We start from the raw sequence: 25,859 nt of genomic DNA, 5'->3' as shown, positions 1-25,859 counted from the left end.
GCAGACAGAAAGGTTCCCACCGCACGCACCCTGCCGGAGCTACAGATTCAAATGACTCACAGTTGAAATCTGTTTGACTTCGAACCACTTGAGGATCCCAGGGAAGGTGTAGGCTGTTGTGTATGTGGTCCTTTCAATCCACATCGTCTGGGGCAAGAAAGAAAACACAAAATGAAACGGCGGTCAGCTGCTAGGCCACATCCGTCCCCAAAACCTCTAGCTCAAGTTGGGTGAGAATCCATTCTCATGTTTTCTAGGGAATGGAATCCAATTCTTCATAAAAACTCAAGGATCCTGGGCTTTGAGTCTGCCTGGGGTTAATCTCCTTGGGCCTGTTCATTCTAAAGATGGAAACTTGAGGTCTGGGACGGATGGGTGTGTCTCGCCTAGGGTCACAGCAGCAGCAGGACCAGCAGTAGAGCCCCGATCTGAGACCTTCAGTCCTGAGGTGTCCACTGGGATGACAGCCTGCTTTGTCAGTAATAAGCAGTTAAACACTCTCCTACAGGGAAAGCTCCAACCTGCTGTGCTCGCTGATGAGGGAGAAGACACTGTGCCTCACTAGAAGGTAAAAGGGCTGGAGAGATCGCTCAGGCTGAGCAAGCCATGAGACCCGAGACTGATTCCCAGCACTTACGCACAAACCCAGGGGTGCTGGCACAAGCTTGTAGTCCCAGCGTTGGGGAGGAGAGATGGAGGGAGTCTCCCAGGGGCTCCTTGGCAGCCAGCCAAGCTAGGCTGGTAAGCTGCAGCCCCAAGGAAGGACCTTTGTCCAAATAACAAGTAGAGAAGTTCCTGAGGAATGACCCCCAAGGCTGACTTCTGGCCTCGGAATACTCATGTGCAATCCCAACCCCCTCTCGCAGAGAGGGCAAACCAAGTGAACTCACGGCAAACTCATTTTCCGGGTCCTTTTCTCCTTTCCGGAACGGCCGGGAGTATCTGAACTGCTGCACTTCGTTGGCTCTGTAGTAGCTGGGAAAGAACAAAGCGACTGCATTGGACCTCACAGAACCAGCCCGCAATGACGCACGTGACACACCTGGCACTGAGATTTACCTCTACGGCCGCCAGGGCCACACTGAGCTCGTGGGACAGTACATACCTGGGTTTCACACAACCTCTTCTTCTTCATACTTGAGAGTTGATTTTACGGCTCCCAGTTTTAAAGGGTACATTACACCCACCACGTACGGCAGCTCTGCTATAGGGCTGCCAGTCAATCTCACTGGCATGTTAGCTTCTCTTGGGGCAGGAAGCAACCTTGAACACTGGGACCAGCAGGTCCTCAGAGATACCCGAGTATTGTGCGGGCTAAAGGATCCTGCGCTCACACCAAGTGAAGTTTAGCTTCCCCTCTGTCTCAAAGATAAAGCCCATGTTGCTTTAATTTGATAAGCTCTCATCTTGAGCGCACAAGGAGCAAGCCTTCCAAACCACAATGGACGACAAAGCCTTTACTTTTGATGCATTCCAAAGCAAGTCTTGCTGGGTAGCCCAGGTGGGCCTTGAACTTGCCGCTCTCTTTCCCCCCACTGCTATGGTGGCAGGCATGCGTCCTGGCCCACCTGACTGTTTTCTATGAGAGAACCACTCACTTCAAGATCTGCTCTGGAACGGGTTTGTCCTTGTAGCCGGGAGGCAAGCTCATGACGGGCTTCACGGTGAAGCACTGCAGGTCTGGGGACTTGTTAAGGAAAAGGCTGGCCCTGCAGGGGCCCCAGGCAGTGAAGTCCCTGCTGTCACCTCTCATCTCCTCTCAGCAGGCGCCAGCACTACACTGAGATGTGCTTCCATATACACTGTCCCAGGGAGGGACTGTCCCAGGACACTCCGTGTGGCGAGACACCTGGCAAACATCCTCGCCGCGTGAAACAAGGAGCAGGGAACAGAAAAGTACCAGGAGACTGACAGCCAGAGACGCTTCTACATGACTTCTCCTGGATATGCATTCTCCAGAAAGAGCCAGAATCACAACTGCTACCTTTAGATGCTATTGTTGATGGAGTGAGTCCCTTCATGGGGACTAAGTGTTCTGAATGTATCTTTCACACGGCAAACTTGCAAGATGAATCATTTTTATTTTCAGCAGAGGAGAACTCAGAAACAGTGAGAAGTAGAAACTCAAGATTCCACAACAGGAAAGTGAAGTCAGACCCCCAAACCAGCGTGGGGTAAGGGCTCCTGCTTGGATGGGATGATTGGTATTGGAAAGGCTTTCCCCTGGCACCCTTACCAGTGCAGACACAGCCTGCCCTCTGGACCTACAGGCACTGCACCCAAAGGCAGATAACCAAGTGAAGATTTCCTTCTACCAACCCCGTACAGACCTTCCCCTCCTTGTCCTTATCTTCTAAATGACAGAGCATGACAATTTTTACAGGGTAGTTACTGTATCAGGGAGTCTAAGTCAACTAGGAGGGGCTGGGGAGATGGCACAGTTACTAAAGTGCTTACTATACAGGCATGAGTTCCAATCCCCAGCACATAGCTAAACACACCCCCACAGAGAGAGAGAGAGAGAGAGAGAGAGAGAGAGAGAGAGAGAGAGAGAGAGAGGAAGAAGAAGAAGAGGAGGAGGAGGGGGGAGAGAGAGAGAGAGAGAGAGAGAGAGAGAGAGAGAGAGAGAGAGAGAGAGAGAGAATGTATATAGACTATATGCAAAATCGATACCATACATGACTTGAACAGCTGCAGATTTGGGTACCCATGGGGTGGGGGGAAGAATAGACTGGGAGGGTGTGGTGGTTTGCAAGGAAATGACTCCAAAAGGGAGGCACTATTAGGAGGTGTGGTTTTGTTAAACTAGGTGTGGCTTTGTGGCCTTGTTGGAGGAAGTGTGTCTCTGTGGGGGTGGGCTTTGAGGTCTCCTTTGCTCAAGCTATGCTCATTGTGGTACTCAGTTCACTTCCTGCTGCCTGCAAATGAAGATGTAATACTCTCGGCTCCTTCTCTAGAACCATGCCTGTCTGCATGCTGCCCTGATTCCCGCCATACTGATAATAGACTAAGCCTCCAAACTGTAAGCTAGTTCCAATTAAATGTTTCCTTTATTAGAGTTGTGGTAAATGGATGAATCTAAAAAACATCATATTGAGTGAGGTAACTCAGACCCAGAAAGACAAATATCATATGTACTCATTCATAAGTGGCTTTTAGACATAAAGCAAAGAAAAACCAGCCTACAATTCACAATCCCAGAGAACCTCAACAACAACGAGGACACTAAGAGAGACATACATGGATCTAATCTAATTGGAAAGTAGAAAAAGACAGGATCTCCTGAGTAAATTGGGCGCATGGGGACCATGGGAGAGGGTTGAAGGTGAGGAGAGAGAAAGAGAGTGGAGAAAAATATATAGCTCAATAAAAACAATTTAAAAAGGAAAAAAAGAAAAAGAAAAAAAAGAAACAGAAAAAAATAAGCATTGTTGTGGTCAGGGTGTTTCTTCATAACACTAGAAACCCTAAGACAGAGGCTGTCCTGGAGCCACTAGCTGGGAGGGTACCAAGAATGCTGCTGGATGACTGGGCATGGTTTCAAGGTCTGCAACAGAATCCTGAACTTCCTTTAAGCACCCCACCTGACTATGAAGTATATTCATTCATACTCAACATTTACTGACCATGTCTTCCCCAAAGGCCCCAAAGACTTTTACAGTGGATGGTTAAAGGATGAGTCTGAGGGCTCATGGCACATCTGCCTGCAGAGGAGTTGCAGCTCTTAGTTTATGGGCCTCGGCCTGGCCTGTCCCAGGGTAAAGAGCCACTGGCCTGCTTTCCTCATGGCAAGGATACACTGCTTTGGGGATGACTTGATGTCCTCTCCTGGAGGTGTGGTACTGGTCATCTTCTCAGCGTTGGGGAACTGGGTCAGTAACCTCAAGCTGAAGTCTTCTCGCCTCTCATACTCCTTACCCCGGTAGATGAAGATTTTGTTCTGCAGGGCAGGAAAGCCAAGAGAAGTCACTGGATATGAAGGTGAGGGGGTACCTGGAGCTGAAGATAGATAGAGAAGGCCATTGTGCTCCTCCATCGAAGCTAAGTCCACCACCAAGTGAGCACTCAGTGACCATCCTCTGCACACCCAACAGGCAAGAGCAGCGTCTATGGGGTGGATATTAGTTTATCCCTTCTTTCCCCAGGTGATAGACATGGGCGTTGGATGTAGACCTTGGTGGTTAGGATTAAGAGTGCTATGAACATCCCTACAGTGTTTTGGAATGACGAGATTTCTATTGACTTGAGTAAACCCTCTCGGTCATGAGTTCTTTCAGCATGGGCCATCTTCCTCGGTTACACAGTTTAAATTTTACATTACTATGTTAACATTCAACTCCCCACCTGGCCCCCATTCGCTTGTGGAATCCCTGAGGGCAGAGAGAAGTCTGAGTAACTTCAGGACATTTCTGCTTCTTCCTAGATGCCTGGCACAGAGTGGGCAATCAGTAGAACCTGAATGAGGATGCATTGCTTTCTCATTAAGCCCTGCTAGGAATCTGAGTGGCCTTTATTTATCTCTGATCCTGTGGCCTCCACCCCAAGTGTTATGATTTAAGACATATATCAGCACACCCAGTTTATGTGATTCTGGGACTTGAATCCAGTGCTTCAAGCATGCTAGGCAAGTATTCAACCAATTGAATCACACCCCCATACCATTCTAAGTTTTTAATTAAGACTATAAGAGATAATATGTATTTAAACAAGGCTCAGGTCTGAGAGCGTTCTTTTTAAAGTCTTTTGTTTCTCCAACTCTAAAGTCACTGTGACAGTATTTATGCTTTTGAGAGGAAGAAAAGGGCCTCTTCTGCTTGCCACTACAAAACTGTGTTTGCTTTGGGAAAATGTTGGTCGTCTTGTTCTTGGGAGATCTGATTTCAAAGTAGCCCTGACTAGAAATAAAATAAGCAACCAAACAAAACACATCCATCCACAATCATCCAAGTCTGGCCAGTGGATTCTGCTGATGGTGTTTTTCCTTCTCTCCTTGCACCTGGGAAAGTCATTGCCCAGAGACTCTGCCAGAATACCAGTGGTGTCAGGGGTGTGGGGTGAAGAGGCCAGCACTCAGGAAGAGGTCTCCCTCCCTGACCCGACCTCCCACGGTGGAAACGTAGGCCAGCAGCTGTTGCTGCCCATCTGGGAGAGAGATAAGTCTTCTCCCTCCCCTGAACCCCACTCCTAATGGCTCTGGAGACCACCCCCAGGCTCCTCACCCGCAGGAAGGACGGGAAGCCCTGTCCATAGTACCCCACAGCAAAGTATTCAGGCTGCGGCCTCATGGCCTTAATGATGTTCTCATAAAACGAGGCTCTTTTTTTCTGAAAGACAAAACAACACATTCCACCAGGAGGTTACCAGGAAACTGTCAGGGGAAGAAATAAACGAGAAAAACAGTCAGCTCATTTGCTGTGCTTTCCCATGTAGCAGATAAATGGAAGGTCTTTGGAGACCACCTTGTAGGCCACAGAATGATTCTGTTCTGGGATCTGATGGTGGGGACTTGGGACTAGGAAGGGACTGGGAGGCCTACACGCACTTCCTGAGATCCACAGGCAGTATCTGAGCTTAACCAGGCGTGTGACAGGATATGCTGAGGGCTTTTCTGCTTTGAGCAGGTGACTTGGATAGCCACCTTGGGCGTGGATGATGACCAAAAGGTGAACTATCCATTTTTCAGTCTCTAGACTCACTGTGTCTTTTGATACTTTACTATGAATTCTTTGAGACGGAGTTGTATATAGCTCAGGCTAGCCTTGAGCTCTCTATATAGCTGAGACTCCTCCTGTCTCTGCTACCCAGGTGCTGGGATTACAGAAATGCACCACCATGCCTGGTTTTATGGGGAATCAGGGATTGAACCCAGAGCCTTATGCATGCAAGGTAGACGTTCTACACTGAGTTCCATCCTTGGCTCTTCTTTTCCTTTGTATTTTGAGGAATATTATAAGGAAGACCTCATGTAGCCTCCTAGGTTGCTTTAACTTGCTCTGCAGGGCAGGCAGAACTTGAACTCCCTATGCCCCAAGCATCTGGGATTATCATCCTTGTACCACACCCCACCCCGACCACAGTTGACATGGTCTGTGACCATTCTAGGTGACAGTCTGTCAGAACTACATTGTCTTAGTTGACTGACGGGTTGTCAGACTCTTAACTCAAGCGAGCTTAGAAATTATTTAGTGAATTTTTGGACTCTCAATGGCAGAAGCTGGTAATGTACATGTGTTACATTTTCACTAAAGGCTCCTGACAAATAGATCTTTAAGGGAAAGATGATTCTGTGGCAGTGATGACCCGATCCTTCAAGGCCGCTGCTCTGTACATTCTCTTCACTGCCATGCAGTGGGCATGCGGGTGGCTGCACATGGGTGCAGCTTGTTTGTAAGGGCTGAACTGTGCCCACAGCTGGACATAATGCACAGGCTCGGGGAACTGTCAATGCTGAGCCTTTTTGCAACACCAGGAAGAAGAAAGGTGGCCATAGCCACTTCGATTCTGGCAGAGACACCTACAAGTCCTTTTATGCACCGTGGTACTCTTGAGGGAGAAATAAACCCAGCCTGAAGGATGGGCGCCTTCTCATTGTAAAATCATACTTTATTTAGTGTGAGTGTGTGCACACACACATGTGTCATGGTCCAGGGTCTGGGGATGACTTATATTCTGTTCTCTCCTTCCAACATGTGGAACGTGGGGACTGAATTTAGGTTGTTGGGCTCGGCAGCAAGTGCCTTTTCCCACTGAATCACCTCACTGGCCCAAGACAAGTAAACTTTGATGAACATATGATGTCCCACGTTAGTCAGAATAGGGCGTTATCACCCAGGGTCAGTGTCTCCCCTCCTCCCCAGGGTGGTCTTCTTTCCCAGTCCCAAGGGACTTCAGGGGGAACCACAAGGAGAACAATGGTAAAAGCTTTTGAGACCACACAACCTTCATTTTAAAGTAAAGTAAGGTTTGCAACGCATATACCAAACTGTTCTTAGAAGCATCCACAATAGCAGCCCCACTGGCCCAGACTTACCAGGAGACTGCCCAGGCCCTCGTAGTCAAATACTTTGCTCTCGTAGGTCTCAGCCAACTCTTTGCTCAGTTTAATGGCTTTCTCCCACATCTTCAGAAGAAGGAAAGCAGGGTGAGATGTGCGAGACACACAGTCACAGTCCTCAGAGCTGTCACCTCCCTCGGGAATCACTGAGAAACATCTGTAAGGGACCCTGACTTGCTACAGCCCCTGATTAACTAACCCTTCCTTTCCGAATGGAAGGATACGGCAGAGTGAGTAGCTCTTCTCTGAAATGCTTGAGGCTACCGGTGTTTCCAATTTGGATTTTTTTTTTCTTTTTAAATTTGGAATAATTTCCATAGACATTACTGGTTACATGACCCTTAATCCAGAATGCTCCCGACTCTGAAGCTTTCTTCAGGCCATGCTGATATTCCACAGCCTTAGAGTTCAGAACACTTTCCATGTTGGATTAGAGGTGCCCAACCTTGGGCATCGTGGGTATGTTGCCAAAACATGCCTCCTCCGGACAATCAGCCAGGACACAAGAGCCTCCATTGAAGCAGTTTGGAATTTAAAGAGCAAAGCACCAATGGCAACACCAAGGAAGGAGAAGTCATGCCTAGGACCCAAGAGCGTGGGAGTGTGGCTGGGTGGGACAGGTGGCTGGTGTGAGACACAGCAGCAATCTCCTGAGTTCTGTTATTAACCCCATGGGGGCTACCCTGTGCTCCTCAGAATTTCAAGCCAGTTTTAGCAGAAGTTGAGTGATCTAGAGCCCCTGACACTAATGCTGCCATCATAAGTGAATGTGGTTTCTAAAAATAAAAAATTATTATATTTTTCTTCTGTGAATACATGAGTGTGTATATGCAAATAAGTGTGTGTTATGCACGTGTGCATACACGTGGTAGGGCTGAGTGGGTGTATTGGCCTGTATAGGTACGTGTGGAGGTCAAAGGCAAATGTTAGAATGTCTCTTCAGAACCACTTATTATTATTGTTGTTATTTTGTTCGTTTGTTTTTTGTTTTTTTCAAGACAGTTTCTCTGTGTAGACCTGGCTGTTCTGGAACTAGCTCTGTAGACCAAGCTGGCCTGCCGTTGCCTCTTGGTGCCAGGATAGAAGGCATGCATCACCACATCTGGCTCCAAAATCACTTTTGTACCTTACCTTTTTTGATATCGGGTCTCTCACGAAACCCAAAGCTTACCAGTTTGGCTAATCTGGCTGGCCTGCAAGCCTGGGGGAAACTTACTTACTGTCTCCTTCTCTCAATCCTGTGGTTACAGGTACCCATCCCCATGCCCTGCTTATATATATATATATATCCTGGGGATCAGAAACTCACGTCCCTCTTCTTGCATGACAAGCACTTTAGACACTGAAGCATTTCCCCAGTTTATGGGTTTTTGTTGGGGACAGGGCCTTTCCTGTGTGCTCTGTGCTGACTCAGCACTTAGCATTAGAAATGTATTCAATATAATCTTTTTAAAATCTTCTTTATAGTAGTACAAAAACCACAGAGAACCCAGCACTCACTTTGCCTTTGTCAAAATAGGATATGATCTCTTGATAGAGTCTTTCTTTAAGTTCCTGCTGGGTATAAACATAGTAACTGTCCCGCTGGAGCAAATGGGGCACGCAGGGCTTGTCCGACCACTGCAAAGAGAAAAAGGGACGCGGAGATTAATGAAGCAAAACTCCAGACCAGAAAAGTCAGGAAGCGAGTTGTTTGCACACAGTCAACTCATCCATATTGTGTTTTAAGTTATTTACTAAACACAAAATGACATAAACGCAGATGCCCATATGTCAGTTTCTCTTGGAAACAAGTGTCACGCCAAATGGCCAGGCACCTGCAGCGTTGCCCGGGAAGAGGGGAATGGAACGAGCTAGCTAAAGGCAGCCTACCACTGTGCGGAAGGCATCTTGAACACTATCAGATAAGAGAAGCCTGTGCACTAGGTCTGTGACCGTGGGGGAGCAGATAAAACAATCACTGCATGCGGACAGTCTCTTCTCCTTAGTACACGGTGTCCAGTGCAAAACCAAAGACACAACGCTGAAAGCTAAGAAACAAAGGAATAGAAGCACTTGAGGATAGACTTTGGCTACATAGATAACAGCCACACAGAAGGCAGCAGACACAAATGATCCATCAAAATGAAGCCCATCAGACAACTGAGACATCACCAGGGTTACACAAGACTTGACATGCAAGGAACTTGGCTGTGCCAATCAAAGATACAGCAGCAGCCCCGAAGAAAGGGAGACTCTATGCCTTGAGAGAGAAATGCTGTTTCATAAACATAAAGTAAATTCTTACTAAAGCTCTTCCCCCAGCCCCACCGCCCTTCTTTGGTGGTTGTGTGAACTGAATCCAGGGCTTTCTGCAGGCTAGGTATGAGCTACACCCTAGCCTTGCTTTTACATTTCTAAAATTTTGAGATAAAGGGGATTCGCTGAGTTGCTCAGGCCAGTCTTCAAAGCCGGATCCTCCAGCTTTGCCCTCCTCCCTACCATCCCTACCAGCTGGATTTACAGGTCTAGCCTATCAGGCCCTGCAAAGTTAGCTTCTTCCTTCCTTCCTTCCCTCCCTCCCTCCCTCCTTCCCTCCCTCCCTCCCTCCCTCCCTCCCTCCCTCCCTCCCTCCCTCCCTCCCTCCCTCCCTCCCCCCTCCCTCCCTTCCCTTTCTCTCCATTTCTCTCTGTTTTCCTCCCATCTCCTCCTTGTCTTCCCCTTCTTCCTTCCTTCTTTCTCCAGGGCCTGAAAGTAGGGACATGAGCCAAGCGAGCGCTCTACCACTGAGCTGTATACCCTGAGCGTCAAGACATTTGAAATTTCAGGATTCTAACGCCCAGATGGAAAAACACAAAGGAGCAGGAGACAGCCCTGGGGGGTGGGGGGGCGGGCAATGGGAAGTAACTATGCCAGATGATAACACTGTAAGGAATTAATCATACCAACAATGTAGCACCAGCACATGGGCAGAGGGAGGCCCGCATGCAAGGAGATCCTACAATGAGGCCTCCTCCACCACCGAGATAAAGCTGCGATCTTATGCCAGTGAATAAAATTCAGAATATTCAACAAATAACATCTCTACTGAGCAGTCATCTGGAAAGAAAAGCTGAATCCACACTTCATACTTTATACCAGGATAGGACAATTTAATTTCCTTTTCTTTCGCTTTTTCATTTTCTGAGATAGACTCATCCTATGAAATAAAGGCTGGCCCTGAATTCGCTATCCCTGCCTGCCTCTGCTTCCTGTGTGCTGGAATTATAGGCATGCACCACCATGCCTAACATGAGGGTTTATCTTTCTGGGCAACATGAATAAAAAGACCTACAGGGCTTGCCACTGCAGACCATTCTCTGGTGATATCCAGGGACAGCTAATCTCACACAGGCAGAAGAAAACCCTTTAGTGTCTGTCTCAACCTTAAACATGGGCTGTGGATTTCCTTGGGAAACGAAGGCAGGAAACTCCTGTGTTTCGCTGCTGAGAATGACTCATGAGTATCATTTTAGAGTCAAATCAAATCAAACTCTAGGAGAAAATTAACTGTTGGGTATAAGAACGGAAGCAGAAGGTCTACGGAGAGACACTACTGTGCTTTGGGTAGAGAGGCCAGGGGCCTGAACCTGGATGGTGCCAAGGGAGTTTTCCTCTTCTTCTTTTTTAAATAGAAGATAAAGGCCATGTTCTAGACAGTAGGGCTACACATTCTGTTCATGGAGAGTGTAGTAGTCAGTGACCTAAAGAGAAGACTGGAATGTGACTCCAAGGTTATCGCCTAAGATACCAGGCAGATGGGGTGGCCAGAAAGAGAAGGGGAGGAACAAGAGTGGGAACAAAGGTTTGTGGTTTTGACGTGTTAAATTTGAGTTATTACCCATTCAAAGATTGATACTTATGTAGAAATCCAAAGCTTAAAGGAGGAGAGGCCTTGAAATGACTGCTTGGGGTTTGGGACAACCAGAGGCATTTATATCGAGCCTCGGTATACTTTAATTTGGAGAGAGGATAAAAGGGAAAGTACTTCTCCCAGGGGCTGTCCTCATTTGTAAATTGTCTCTATAGCTTTACTAATCTCTTTATATATCATCAACGTGTATTTAATTAGAGGATCAATCACTGGAGGCCTCTCCGATGTGCCCTGCTTCCTAAGGCACGTTAAACAACAAATGATTATTTTCCCAGTCCTGATCTGAAAGCGACCCTGTTTATCCAGAAGGCACGTACACATTTTTAGATAAACTACAACCCTCAAATAAGGTTGTTTCCTGCCCAAATCACGAAGTTCCCAGAATTTAGTCCTGAGGGACAGAACACATGACGTACAACATGGATCTTCCACATAGGACCCATTTACCTGCAGAAGCTCAGCGTGCAAGAGGAGTGTGTAGGCAGCTTCTGTGTAGTTCTCACAGTCTCTGTGCAAATCTCGAAGCTTGTACAAGTACCTGGTAAGAGGGGAGAGAAGGCCCATTGTCACCAGGGAGGTGAGCTGGCATTCCCGAGGTCCCAGCCTGCACAATGATCTCTGCGTCTAACAGTAACAGCCCCTTTCCCTTAGGCAATAGACTCTGTCACCTCCTATTTCTCTAGCCCATGGTACCACTTCCTGTCCTGTGGTTTTCCTTGTCTCTCTATTTGGTCTTAATTTTATTATTATTATAAATTTGTTGGTATTTATTTATTTTTAGGTCTTGGTCCTCTTTGGGAAGCGATGGAAAGCTCTGGAAATTCTGCCGAGAACAAGTTGGTTTCAGAAGACTCATGGCCTTGAAACCAAAGGCCGCTGTGGATTACTTATCCGTCCTGTCTCCTGGAGTCCCTCCTCTCCCTCCTCGGATGCTGATGGGACTTTATTCACGCTCCCTCAAACTATACTTGCTGGGGCTCTGTCTTGAGAGCTCGCTCTCCAAGGCGGACTGCGCACATCCTGTATTTGTAGGGGTCTATTGACAGCAACGGTGCTGCTGGGCAGTATTTCCTGGTTTAAAAACATACCACAAACCCATGATAGAACTAGCAAAACCAAGGCGTTTCCTCCACTCACCTTATGTATATGTCCTCTCGCTTCTTTTCTTTATAAAAATTCTGAAAAAAAAAAGAAAGTCACAAAATATCAGCATGAATTAAAGGCTGCCGATGAACTTGACACAAAAACAGCCAAAGCATAACCCCTGCTTTTATTTGTAACTTCAAGAGAGTGTGCCTGCATGTAAGTGTAGGTGCCCTCAGAGGCCAGAAGGGGGCATCAGACCATCTGGAGCTGGAGCCAATTTACGTGGGTGAGGGGGACCAAACTTGTGTCTCTCTAAACCATGAAACGATCTCTACCTGATTGCTGCTTCTCAATGCCGTCTCTTTCCAAAGAGACATCATTAGTTCTTTCTTTCTTTCTTTCTTTCTTTCTTTCTTTCTTTCTTTTTTCTTTTGATTTTTGAGACAGGGTTTCTCCGTAGCTTTTGGTTCCTGTCCTGGAACTAGCTTTTGTAGACCAGGCTGGCCTCGAACTCACAGAGATCCGCCTGCCTCTGCCTCTCGAGTGCTGGGATTAAAGGCGTGCACCACCACTGCCCGGCTCATTAGTTCCTTTAAGAATCTCTTCTACAAGTATAGCAAGTGATGGGATACAAAGAAGTGGAGAAATTAAGACCATGTTTCATGCACCTCCCTGGGAAGGGTGAACAGAGTAGAATTTGTGGGTGGACTGGGGACAGGTGGGGATGGGAACAGGAGGGATAAAGTGAGCGGGGAGAGATGGAGGGAGAGAGTACAGGGAGGAGGAGAAGACTGGAATTGGAGGGTATCCGGGAGGTGATGTGAAAACCAAGTGCAGTGGCAACTTCCTGGATTCTATGAGGGTGACCTCAGTGAGGACTCCTAGTAACGGAGGAGGACATAGAGGCTGAACCAGTCATCTTCTGTAACCAGGCAAGGCTGCCAGGAGTGGGACTAAGACACCAACCCAGCCACGAAACCTTTGCTTTACAATCTGCCCTGCCTGCAAGATGTACTGGGACAATGGTGGCCCAAAAGTTGTGGATGTGGCCAACCAATGATTGGCTTGAAGCCCATACCAGGAGAGGGAGCCCATGCTTGCTTGGCACTGCCTGGATGACTAGAACCAGAGACTGGATACCCGGAGACCCAGGGTAGAACCTAACACAACTGGAAAAAAAAAAACAAAAAACCAACCAGTGATATGATTCCTAATGATGGTGTGCTATACTCCAATATCAGTGCTTAGTTCAGTTGTCATCAGAGGGGCTGCCTCTGGCAGCTGATGGGAGCAGATGCAAAGATAGCCAAACTTTAGGCAGAGAGACAGAGAGAGCCCAGGTTGGAGGTCTCCACCCAAAAGCCGGGGGAACCCCATGGAGGAGGGGGAGAAGGAACTGTGGGAGCCAGAGGGGTCCAGGACCCCGAGAGTGACTCACAGAGTCACAGAGACCGCAGCAGCTATCGTGGAGTCTGATATGGGTCTGCATTAGTAGGTCCTCTGCATATATGTCATGGTTGTTGGCTTGGTTTTATGGGGGGGGGGCTCGTGACAGTGGAAGTGGGGTACTTCTGACTCTTTTGCCTTCTTTTAGGACCCTTTTCCTTCTACTGGATTGCCTCACCCAGCCTTGATGTGGGAGTGTATGCCTGGTATTATCGTATCTTGTGCCACGTTCAGCTGATGTCCCTGGGAGGGAGGCCTGCTCGTTTCTGGGGGAGACGGGTGGGGGGGAGAGTAAGTGGATCTGGGGAAGAAGAGAGGGGGAGGAGTGGAGGGAGGGGAAGCTGCTGTCAGGATGTACAATATGAGAGAAGAATAAATAATTTTAAAAAAAGACCACACTTCTGAGAAATACAAGAGATTTTCTATGGGAACAGCAGAGCTTGGCTTATCCTGAAGTCACCTGGAATGCTTATTTCTCAGGGAGTGTGTGTGGGGGGGTATCGTGCTTGGTTTATATTAAGCATGGGAATGCATAGCAACCTAAACCTTGGAGGTCTGTAGTCCCAGGCAAGGGAAAGACTGGAGTCTGACTGTCAGCAGAACGGCACAGACCCACATTTCATGGCTGAGGTCTCTGTGTGCTACATTGCAATAGGAAAGCAAGCGCATGTGAATTAAAATCAAGAGCCAGGCTGAGATGGTGTATCAGAAAGGCCGGAGGGTCAAGGTTGCACTTTCCACGCCCTTTCCAAATTCCGGAAGGGTCTGTGCCTACTGTGAGTCTAACTCACGAGGGCATGGGCCCCATTAAGATGCCCCAAGATGTCTGGGCATCTGTGCTATCAACTTGGAGGCGAGCGGCTGGAGCAGGCGTGGCTTAGCTGTGCCCACTGGCCAGTCCAGGGAGCAGGCCCTTACCAGAACGTTTACGGTACAGCTCATGCGGTTCTCCTTACTCTCGTCATGCATGATGATGGTTCTGTAGTCCAGCAAGTTCTCCAAGAGGCTGCTGACCAGGAGAGCAAAGACCTCCCCGGAGCTCGAGAGGTATTTATGTTTCCGGCAATGCTCCAAGAGTCTGGAGTGGGAAGAGATCATTTCCACAGTTCACCCTGTTACTTTTGGTACCATCTGTGGGTCTCAATCAAATCCTAGCAGCAGGAAACTCTAGACCAGTGGTTCTTAACCTTCCTGATACTGTGACCCTTTATAATATAGTTCTTCATGCTCTGGGGACCCCCAGTCATAAAATTATTTCATTAATACCTCATAACTGTAATTTCACTACTGTTATGAATTACAGTGTAAATATTTGTGCTTTATAATGGTCTTAGGTGACCCCTGAGAAAGGGCCATTTGACCCTGAAAGAGGCCATGACCCGCAGATCAAGAAACACTGCCATAGACTTATAAGTATCCTCTGTGGAACCCAGAGTGCCCTAGGACTTTTAACAGGGCCCAGACTGAATCTACTATTTTCCCAAGTTTTACTCTTTCTTGGGGACACAATCAATTCCCACCATTATTTAGAATCCCAGCCCACAGTGTCGTCTGAGCATCAGTTAACAACAGTTCCTCTAGGGGGCGCTGCGGCAATGAGGACCCTTGCCTACGATGTTCACACGCTCTCATGGGTCTAACTCAGCTGTAGAGCACTGTCCTACGTCTTTGTTCTCTCTAGGGCCTGACACTGGACAGGCAGCCTGCAAAGCCCAGGTTGAAGCTCAGCCCAGAAGAACTCAGTAGCCGTTTGGATGGGTGACGCCAGATAAAACCATCTTCAGACAGAAAAGCTCTATGGTGAGCAGGCAGACTGGGGCTACACTTCACATCCTCCCGTTTGGGGGTCATAGAGAACCAAGTTTTGGGGCTTCTTGGGTAACTAAGAGAAAATTCAGTAAAGGAAACATGTCTAAAGAATCAGTCCAGACTAGGGGTTAAGAGTACACTAAGAGGACCTGGGTTTGGTTCCCAGCACCCATGCCGGGCAGCTCACAACCACATGTATCTCTAGCTCTGGAGGACCTGATGCCCTCTTTTGAGGGCACCTGTACTCATAAACATATACCTACCTACACACACACACACACACACACACACACATCTTAAATCTTAAAAATAATTATGCCACATTCTAGGAGTATTTCAGGAAGCTGGAATTGGTACAGTCATACTTTTCTGAGCCAATGATTCAGAATGAACAAAAGAAACAATGTGAGTTTGCTCATGAAGATTAGTGGTAGATTTTTTTAAATGAATATTTTATCATCTGTACACAGTGAGTATGTGTGTGTGTGGGACAAATGTTCTACTGCTGAGATATAGCTCAGATTATGTTTTATTTTTATAAAGCCAGATTCACACTATGCAGTCTTGGCTGTCCTGGAACTCACCATGTAGACCAGGCTGACTTTGAACTCACAGAAACTCTCCTGCCTCTGCCTCCAGGGTGCTGGGATTAAAGGCAGGTGCTACCATGCCCAATTATCCCAAAATCTCTCTGTTTCTGTCTGTGCATAACTTCTACACAAATCCAGAATTTTAAAGGCTATATATGCTAGGAAGGATAGAGGTGAAGAGATCTCATGGAAAAAGGATAGAAAGATTATTTTATTCTGTCTATAAACAGAATAGAAACATCCAGTTCTTTAAAATGAAGGCAATTCCCTTATCTTGTTCCACTACCATGTGTTATGTGCTGGGTCCTCCCCAGGGAGTCTTTCAGAGAAAAGATAAAAGTTGGTGGTCCTTATGTTCACACTCCGACTGGTCACAAACTGCCAAGAATAGGAGAATAACCAAATGACATAAAGGAGACACAAAGGGCAACAGAGACAGCTGGGTATTAAAGTTCACAGAACATGAGAAGCCAATGTACATAGCTACCTGCAGAATGGGACGGTTAGACAATAATAATTGAAGCTCACCTTTAAAAAACAGACAGACAAAAAATATTTGTGTGTATGTGTATAGGCAAGTGCATGTCACAGGATATGTGTGCAGGTCAGAGGACAATCTTAGGATTTGATTCTCTTCTCCCACATGGGTCTTAGGGTTCAAGTTTAGGCTGTTAAGTTCCTTCCCTGGCTGAGCCACGTTCCCCACCCGCATTCAAATGTTTAAAAGTGTGAGCTCTGCAAGGGACCCCACGTTGATGCACGCCTCACTTACTTCTAAGAATAAGACTAAAAAGTAGATACTACTCTTACAGACAGGGATGGCATGGGGAGGTTGGTTGTATCTGTCAGGATGGACTCACTGGCTCAAACAAGATCGGAGAATGTGGTGAAAAGAGGATTTGTATTTTAAACTTATGAGTTCCAGTATCCAAAGACTTTAGACACAGTACACACCCCTGTGTACAGCATTAAAAGGCTGAGTAGGTAGAGGCTGGGTAGAGGAGGCAGCAGATAAAGGGACAGCGTGGGCTCAGGAAGGAATGACGTCTTTATGAAGTGCAGACTAAGCTGGCTGAGAGACAATTGCTCCGTTCTCAGAGTTCTTTGATGGGATGTGAGGTATTCTGAAGTATACAATCAACCTTGACATCCTTGAAATGGCTGCTTTGAAGCCACAGTTAGAGGTGCCCCACTTTTGCTAAAGTTCATAATTAAGACACTAGGCAGGAGGCCACTGCTGCGTGTGTCTCCTCCTCTCGCCCACCTTTTCTGCTCTCCTGGGTCAGGCTGGTTGGAAAACACAAGCATGAACTCACACTGGAGAAACACCATCAGCCGTGTGGATTCCGTCCACACCCCCGAGGACCACTTGCTGATGGGGCGAGGCTGAGCCTGCCCACTGGCCGCTAGGCGGGCAGAAGATGCTCTGCCCGCCGGCCTAACGTGCTGCCCTGAGATACTCACAGCTTCTCCAGAAGAACCTTGTACTGTTCGTCTCCGCGACCACCTTCCACCTCCTGGTCCAGCTTTGTGATCAGCTCATTCTCAAACTGAAAGACAGGATTTCACATGAAAATGTCAGATCCTCAAGAATGCATGATAGACAGTGGCCAGTCCTTCTAGATTGGCTCAACCCCTTTCCAATTTCAAATTGGTCCCAAAGTATATGGGGTTATTCTACATCCCACCCACCCAGACAGTGCACCGTGCCCTATCAAAACATCCCAAAGCAGGTTAGCGTATCAGTCCTCGGCTTTGTATGTACGAACACACCTGGAAAGTTATTTTATGTTACTGCTATGTATATAAGAGAAATTCATAACCACTGTCCCTTTTGTACTCAATACAGGGTTTTGTTATGTAGTTCTATTTGGCTGGAAACTCACTGCAATCCTCCTGCTCAGACTCCTAAGAGCTAAAACGACAGGTATACATCACTACTCTGGGTATCGATCTGATTTTTGTTTCATGACTGAGTCTTGGTGATAGGATTATTTTTGCCCAGCTTCATAGCTACAGAAATCTTCCTTTCAGTGATAATCAGTTTGTAGATGTTGCAGATGGGAAGCTTGGCTTAACTTGTTAACTTGGCTCTACCTAGGATCAGCTAGGGAAAAGCCTTTGCGTAGGTCTGCAAAGGTAGAAGAGAGGAAGACTCTCCCCAAGAGTGGGCAGGTGAATGTAAAAAGATGCACCCTCTGCCTGCTGCTGCTCCTCCTGGTGAGTGCATCTACACTATCACTGACACCTACTATCTCTACCGTAAATGGGGCATAGCGTCTTCGGCTTTCCAACTTGGACTGAAGACCCAAGAGGTTCATCAGAAATCCTCTAGGCTTTAAGCTCTAGATCAGGACTGCTGAAGCATCCGGGCTTATGGGCTGATCAGCTATGGGCTCTCAGATTCTCCACTGAGCAGACAGTCGTTTGACTACCCAGACCTGTACTGCGTAAACTAATGTAATAAATATGCTTTGTAATCTGCATTCAGCATATCCGTTCTGTTCCTCTTGAGAATCCTGACTAATACAGTCTGTGGTAAATAAAGGGAGGTCTAGAGAAAGCTCCCGCAAACTAAAGTTCTCAAAAGCAAGCAGGGATGGATGGGAGCTGGACCACAGCACCCTTCCCTCAGCTTCCACAGGTTACACCTTCAGTGCTGGGCTGTAGCATGGCAGACAGGAATAAGATGTACCAGGCCAACTTTTCTTCTTCTTGAGATAGTGTTGACATAAAAAAGACAGACTGTAGAGACTTCTTCCAGCCTCTGGGCCAGAGGACCCAACCATACATCTAAGCCTTTTACATAATGAAATATTAAAAAGTAAGTTTTACAATGTATTTTTCATTCAAACTGCTGCCTCTCCATTTAGAGAGGGTAAGTCAAAAGTGAATTAACTTTTCCACAGTGCTAAGACCAGGGGCTGACACTTCTTACCATATGGAAGTTGCCGTTGCCGCTCAAATTGAACTCACACTGCATCATATCGAAGAAAATGGGGATGGTGGCTTTCCGGAGCTCCACTTCAGGGGTCAGAGTGACTTCCAGAATGGGACCCACCATGGATGGGATGAATTTGATTTTGTGAGGCCCTGAGATGAAAGTAAATGAGGATATTAGAAAACCGCATCACTGGAAGTCCCGCCTTAACAATCTGCCTCCACGGGTCCCAGAAGAGAACGTTCATGTGGACACACCATGGGACAATGGCAGACCGCTGTTCTGTATGTGTGTGTGGATGACATGGTGACAGAGGGCTCATAGTCAATGTCCCAGGCAAGAGTCTGGAATCCACAAGTCTACTTTTGTACATACACACATATAAACTCCAGGGTTATATAAATTAAAATAAGAATTCGTTATGGGGGTGTGTTTTTAATGCAACCTATACTGAAAACAAAATCTTACTTTAGAACAAAAAGCAAAAACTAAAGACTTCATGGAGGGGCCTGTTCAAGGTCAGACACTCACCCAGATTATACCACATGTCGCGGATCCTAAAGCCAATTTCCTTCCTCATGTCCCCATATCTAGGAAGAAGATTATAAGAAAAGGATTTGCAGTGGATCTGAGCAGCATGCAATACAGTCACCCCTTGGCATCGCAGGGGCTGGCTCTAAGCTCCTCAGACCCCCAAATATATTCAAGTCCCTTATATAGAATGGCTCAGGGCAGTGGTTCTCAACCTTCCTAATGCTGTACCCCTTTAATACAGTTTCCTCATATTGTGGTCAGCACCCGGACAAGCTCCAACAGAGAACTGAGCGACATGGAGGACGAGGGGTCTTCTGGAACAGGAGGGACCAAACACAAATGCCGAAAGAGAACTGAGAAGACATTGTCAACTGACTGCCCAATGACGAAGAGCGAAAGGGCCCTGGTCTCCACATAGCAGAGACAAAGTGAGCATATAAACGAGGTCTGAGATAGAGGCGGCGCCATGACTGATGGCCAACCAGCAGGCTGCGTTGTGTACTATGTCTTGGCTAAGGTATGACCTCACAGAATGCTCGTCATCGATCTCCTGTGGCCAGGTCTAGACTTTACATCCTCAGCAGGGACAAGGTAACACAGAGAAAGTTTTGTGGTTGTGGCAGTGTGCACCTATAGGCTCACCACTGGAGAGACTGAGGCAGGAGGATGGCAGATTTTAGGCCAGCTGGGCTATCTAACAAGATCCTCTGTAATGCCCAGCTCTTAAAAGGTAGATATTGCAAACACTTCTGGGAAACTAGCACAGGCCACACCTAGTCCTACAATCCCTGCCCTATGTAATTCCCCTCATGCCAGGGATCTCCTAGACATTATTTTCTTCAAGTTCTTCTTCTTCTTCTTCTTCTTCTTCTTCTTCTTCTTCTTCTTCTTCTTCTTCTTCTTCTTCTTCTTCTTTTTTTTTTTTTGTTTTTTGTTTTTTTGTTTTTTTTTTTTTTGTTTTTTGAGACAGGGTTTCTCTGTGGCTTTGGAGCCTGTCCTGGAACTAGCTCTGTAGACCAGGCTGGTCTCGAACTCACAGAGATCCGCCTGCCTCTGCCTCCCGAGTGCTGGGATTAAAGGCGTGTGCCACCATCGCCCGGCTTTCTTCAAGTTCTTAACTGGAAATATCTTCAGAAGCCAGGATTTTTATTTTCAATCCTATTTTAAATTCTCTTTCAATTCTATTTGAATAGAAATGCTTAGCCTAATTTCATTATTAATATCGGGTAAGCTTACGTAAACAAAATCTGATACCTAAAGTCAACAAAGAATATCTATGTCTTGTCTATTTATAAGGACATGGTAGGTTGATTTCTACAAAAAACATGCATGAAGAAAGACCCCAAATCACACCTCTCTAACTACGATATGATTGGTTTTAATTCTCAAATTTTATTTCTGCTGATATGCACACATATTTTTACATGGGTTACATTCACAGCCTATTTTTCTTTGATAAAAACCAGACTCAATCCTAACTAGATCGTTTTTTAAAAACAGTCTTGGGTTACTCAAGTTTGCTATGTTACCAAGGCTAGCCCTGAGCCCCTGATCCCCTGAGCCCCTGATCCCCTTATCTACCCTCTCTGAGTGTTGGGATTACAGATTGGTACCACCACGCCCGGCTCCCCACCATCCCTTGGCTCTCTCTGTCTCTGTCTCTCTCTACCCTCTTCCTCCCTTTCCCTGCTTACCCCTCTAAGTGTGTTTCTGATTTGTAATCAATTATTTTCATTTGTAGCTGCTTAATCCAATACAAATCCTTCTTTAAAGAGGTCCTATTGCTACCAAAGATGTTTTAGATGCATGAGAAAGATCAAAGGAGCCTCCTTAAAAGTAAGCATCTCCTATTACTTACCCATTAGGGAAACCTACAAAACAGACCATATCTTTAAAACGAGTCTCCAAATCTTAATCCTTAGTTACCCATCTTGGTAGAGAGAAACCACAGGCTGAGGAATGTTAAGCTTCCCACCTATCACAGCTAGTGGAAACAGAGCTAAAATTCAAAGTCTGTAAGTAATAAATTCAGACTGCTTATGGATGACAGCCTTTGAGCTTCCAGGCTCTCAACGAACGCTGAAACAGACCTGAGGGAACACCATGAAATGTGTAACTTCTTGTCATTCCTGAATATAACTCCATTTTGAATTCTAAGCCATCAAGCTAGAGGATAGTTTTAGATCGTATTTCTTTTTTTTCTTCTCTGCAAAGTCAAGAGGCACTGTGCCTGCAATTTCGGTAAACTGACAGTAGGTGGCAGGAGATTCCAGGCAAGGGCACCTCACCAGGCACAGGCTCCATCAATTAGCATGGGATGGCTGAGGAGGCCATAGAGATGCATTAATAAAAACAGAACGAATCCGGAGGAATGTCAGGTCAGGTCAGTGATAACACATAAAACCCACATCATCAACAACACGAACAAGTCCCTGTAATTTCTATGACAACATAATATTGTTGAACATAAACAGACGAACCACCTTCCCCATGGTCACCCAACCTTTAAAGGACACTTACTTTTTAACAATTTTGTTGCGTTTGGCTTCTGAGAAGGTTTCAAGCTGGAGGGACTCATGGGTGAGAAAAGCTACAGCCAAATGGAAGTAATTGTTCCAGAGCTTTCCAGGAGGCATCAAGTGGGCAGGGCAAAGGAGAAAATAACACCAGTGAGGATCCAGATAAAACACCCACATGTGGGAGAGTCACATTGTGAAACACCCAAGTAAAACCCACAGGGCTTCGCGTTCCTTCTGGGGTTTCAATTACTCACTGCTAAAAGTTTTGAGGCTTAATATTAACCTTAAAATAAACAATCCAAACTTTACATTTTTCTTTGCCCTGGGGGCACAGGAGAAGTACTGCCAAAAAACGTACCTATTTATAGCAGGTGGCCTGGCACTATGTATCAAAAGCCCTCCAGTTCTGCCAGACTTTTGAACCAGTAAATACTTTCCTGATTTTTTTTCCTGACAAAGTAACTGTGGCCAGTCCAAAACATTTCAGCCAAAGAAGGCCCTCACAGCTATTCAATGTAGCAACAACAACAGAAAGGAACAATCTGAATGTTCCTAAGAAGAATTTAGTTACCATATCACAGGACAGCAGTGTAATGAAACATATTCAGCAGTTAAAAATATTATGAAAATGTTTAATATCATTGGAAAAAAGTCTTAGATTGTGGAAAAAGTAAAGAAAGTAGACGAACAGATCATTAAAGAGTTAATGGGCTCATTTCTACTTTGATTTGTATATGTACATGGGGTGTGTGTATGTGCGTGCGCACGCACACGGGCTTATACATCCCCCTCTGGTTATGAAGCTGTAGCTTAAAGGTCAAGATAAAAACAAAAAGCACATGACAAGAAAGGTACATCACCAAGAGAATGTTCTCTGAAATTAAATCCTCTCAAAAGCTGGGGCCTGAAGTACCTTCACCAGGAACTGGTATTTTGCTGGGTGCATACACAAATATCCTTCTATTTGTCACATGAAGGAATAATGAAGATGAAGCTACCAGAAGCCTGGGTTTGTTTGTATTTGCAATAGGGTCTCCTTACAGTCCTCGCTGCCCTGGAAGTCACTATTAGACCATGCTGGCCTCAGACTCACAGAGACCCATCTGCCTCTGCCTCCTGAGTACTGGAGTTAAAAGTGTGCACCACCCACTCAGCCTGTTTTGCAGGTATTCATATAATAGTGGCCGTGTGCTTATGAAATTGCTGATTTGCACATTCATGTCTACGTGGACAGAATCAGCACGAAAGCTTAACCACGAAGACCGAGGATGAGAGCAGCCCCCAGGATGAGACTTATCCGTAGTTTCGTTTCCTGAAGTTTCAGGACTTCTGGTCTACTGTGGTCTGAAACCATCAGCATTTCACTCAACCCTCACTCACATTAACTCCCAGTGTCCTGCTGCAATTATTCTATTTCACTGTTCATTGTTGGTGTTAACCTCATACAATTGTCAAATTAAACATCCCGTAGGTCTGCATGCATAGGAACACAGTAACGACAGGCTTAGCATTGAAGAGTCAGGCCTCCACTGGTGCTCTTGGACTGAGCCTCTGAGATCAGAGAGGGCACTGTATTTGTATTTCATTTAGATATACTTTCTATGACAGTACTGCTCACATTGCCTTTTCTTTGTGTTACTTTTGTGCAATGAAAATGAAACCATTTTACTGCGTCTGGGGGACTCCATTTTGGAATGTGTGCTTTAGGAGATTGGCAGACCCCTGAAAACCCTTTTGGACAGTGATAAAACCTGAAATGCCACCTTTTCTGCTGGCACGGCCAATTGCTGTGATCAAAGGCCTTCCAGATGGGTGGATGCTTACCTGAAGCTCGAAGCTTGCCTGGTCCATGAAGCTCTTGGTGAGAACTTCAGCAAATTGATTGATGGCACGGAGGAAAACCCTGGGGAGGAAAGGCCAGATGAGGAGGGCAGTGCTGTGCCTTTGGAGATGCTTCCCTACCTACTCTGGACGCAGGACCGATACTCCTGGGCTCAGCTGGGAAAGTCAATAGAACCTCACAGTCTCTTTAGAGACCAGAAGGAGGGATACAAACTTGGTCTCTCTGGAGGCCCGTAAGAGCTTGGGTTCATAGGGCCAGTTAACCGAAGATGTGCACCAGAGCAGGTGGTCTGCACTCCGCTGTGACACTTATCTGTACATGTCAACATTCTCATGAAAATTTTCTTGAACCTTTTATCTAAATGGGAAGAGACTTTCTATCAGGAGCATGGAGAACTGATAATGCTTACAGTGATTTGGCTTGTGGGCTCATTAGCAACATTCTAAAGCTATCATATATTATAATGCAATATTATATATGTATACATATGTATGTATGTATATATATATGTATATACATATATTCAGTTCATTTCATGTCTATTTGACAAGCTAGGTAGCAATTCTAAGGTACTGACAAAGGTGTCATGCTCAAAACCCAAGTCCTGGTCTAAGAAGATTGCAGCACAGTAACGGGTACCCTTTGTAAGACAGCTAGTTGCGTTCCAAGAGAGAACATGAAAAAGAATTACATGATAGAGTTTCAAAGAGATACAGGAAACCAGAAGAAAGATCGGCAGACATTGGTGAAAGGCTGGGTATCGGAATGTGGTCCCAGAACGGAGTCATGCGAGGAGAATTCTGAGTGACTGAGAGAACACTCCAAGAAAACAAGACAAGGGTCTTGTGATCTCAGTTCCTTCAAAATATGGAATTATCCTTGGAATTATGTGGTTTTGAGCTCCTCCCAGGTGTAGTGGCTAAGAGTGAGTCCGCTTCAGAGCACTCAGGGTTGCTTGCTGCTGCTATTCAACCACATGTTTAAACCCTCCTTTATACGCCTCTACGGAAAAAAAACATGTGGTTTGTCTTTGTGATGACACACAGTTTGAATTATTGAGAATTTCACCCATGTGACCTTTCTCAACCCTCAGAGCATAAACTGTCTGAATAGGCTCCACTCTCCCAGGTCCCACAGCCTCTACAGCAGTGACAGCTGGGGACAGAGGTCTCCAGCGGAGGTGATGTTTCAGAGGGGCCCTGTGAATGGAGGAGTGGTTGATGTCCAGAGACAGTGGAGAAGGCATGGTGGGTGGAAGCATGGGTGTGTGGGACAGAGAACACATTAAGGAACCAGGAGAAGTTCGGTTGGCGCACAAGTCACACACTTACAGAAAACGTGGCTGGAAAGGCTCGACCATCAGGATGAGGGGCCTACATGGACCAATGAGAGGGCATGCAGAGCCGATGGCCAGTGGGGATTATTAGGAGGACACTGACCCAGGCAAGCAGAGACAGCAAACAGGGAGAAGTTGGTAGCCTAGAGAAAGGGACTTTCCAAGCACACACATGGGGTCAGGGAAGGGGGAAGGCACTCTTCAGAGGTGCCAGTTTGAAGCGGAGCTGCACATGAAAGTATGTACAGCGGACCAGCACATGCAAGGTCACATGCCTCAGAATGACCACGGCTCTCTCACCTGCTCTGTGTCATGTTCATAACCATCCAATCTTTGGCATACACATTCTTCCCAATCAGATCCTTAAACATAATGAAGGTTTCCATGAGGAAGTCCTGTGGAAAACAGTAGAGGAAGGTTTTGGAAAGCAGGCTCATCATAGTCTGTCTTTCATCATGTGGACAGAAGGACCCCTGTTTTGGGACGACGCATTGATGGTCTCATAGTTGTGGCCTTCTCCAGAAAGTTATCATGGGCAACACATTCTTAACTGTTGGGCAATTGGATTTAGCTTTTGCTTCTCTATCATGAGACAAGATGTGATCTAAACTGGCCCCGTGCCTCAGTCTCCTGAGTGGTGTGATGGTTGGTGATTGACAGCGCCCCAGCCTATGATTTGATTTTTTGTTTCACAGCAAGATTCTGTAAGGAAAACAGGGACACAATATTATCCTTATTTTACGAATGGTTTCACAAGGCTGAAGAAAACTAAATGGCCACAGAAAATAGGAAGCGACAGTTGGGGACAC

General features: G+C 46.3%; 1 protein-coding gene across 3 annotated transcripts in view; it reads right to left on the bottom strand.

Moving 5' to 3' along the window:
• Positions 1-25,859, bottom strand: part of Dock5 (dedicator of cytokinesis 5) — a 184,865-nt gene that overhangs the window by 16,569 nt on the left and 142,437 nt on the right. For all 3 annotated transcript variants that reach the window (XM_057785719.1, XM_057785722.1, XM_057785720.1), the window contains 16 exons: positions 25,351-25,445; positions 23,696-23,774; positions 21,873-21,973; positions 19,350-19,408; positions 18,816-18,970; positions 17,342-17,427; positions 14,397-14,556; positions 12,084-12,124; positions 11,394-11,484; positions 8,555-8,674; positions 7,031-7,120; positions 5,220-5,324; positions 3,799-3,940; positions 1,599-1,680; positions 891-975; positions 61-147 (listed from right to left, as the gene is read on the bottom strand). In XM_057785719.1, the coding sequence (XP_057641702.1) occupies positions 61-147; positions 891-975; positions 1,599-1,680; positions 3,799-3,940; positions 5,220-5,324; positions 7,031-7,120; positions 8,555-8,674; positions 11,394-11,484; positions 12,084-12,124; positions 14,397-14,556; positions 17,342-17,427; positions 18,816-18,970; positions 19,350-19,408; positions 21,873-21,973; positions 23,696-23,774; positions 25,351-25,445 (1,578 nt within the window). The remainder of the gene's footprint in view (positions 1-60; positions 148-890; positions 976-1,598; positions 1,681-3,798; positions 3,941-5,219; positions 5,325-7,030; positions 7,121-8,554; positions 8,675-11,393; positions 11,485-12,083; positions 12,125-14,396; positions 14,557-17,341; positions 17,428-18,815; positions 18,971-19,349; positions 19,409-21,872; positions 21,974-23,695; positions 23,775-25,350; positions 25,446-25,859) is intronic.

Source organism: Chionomys nivalis, chromosome 12 (genome assembly GCF_950005125.1).
Source record: "Chionomys nivalis chromosome 12, mChiNiv1.1, whole genome shotgun sequence".
Lineage (NCBI taxonomy): Eukaryota > Metazoa > Chordata > Mammalia > Rodentia > Cricetidae > Chionomys > Chionomys nivalis.
The sequence above is the reverse complement of the archived record's forward strand: the minus strand, read 5'-3'. Positions and strand labels throughout refer to the sequence as shown.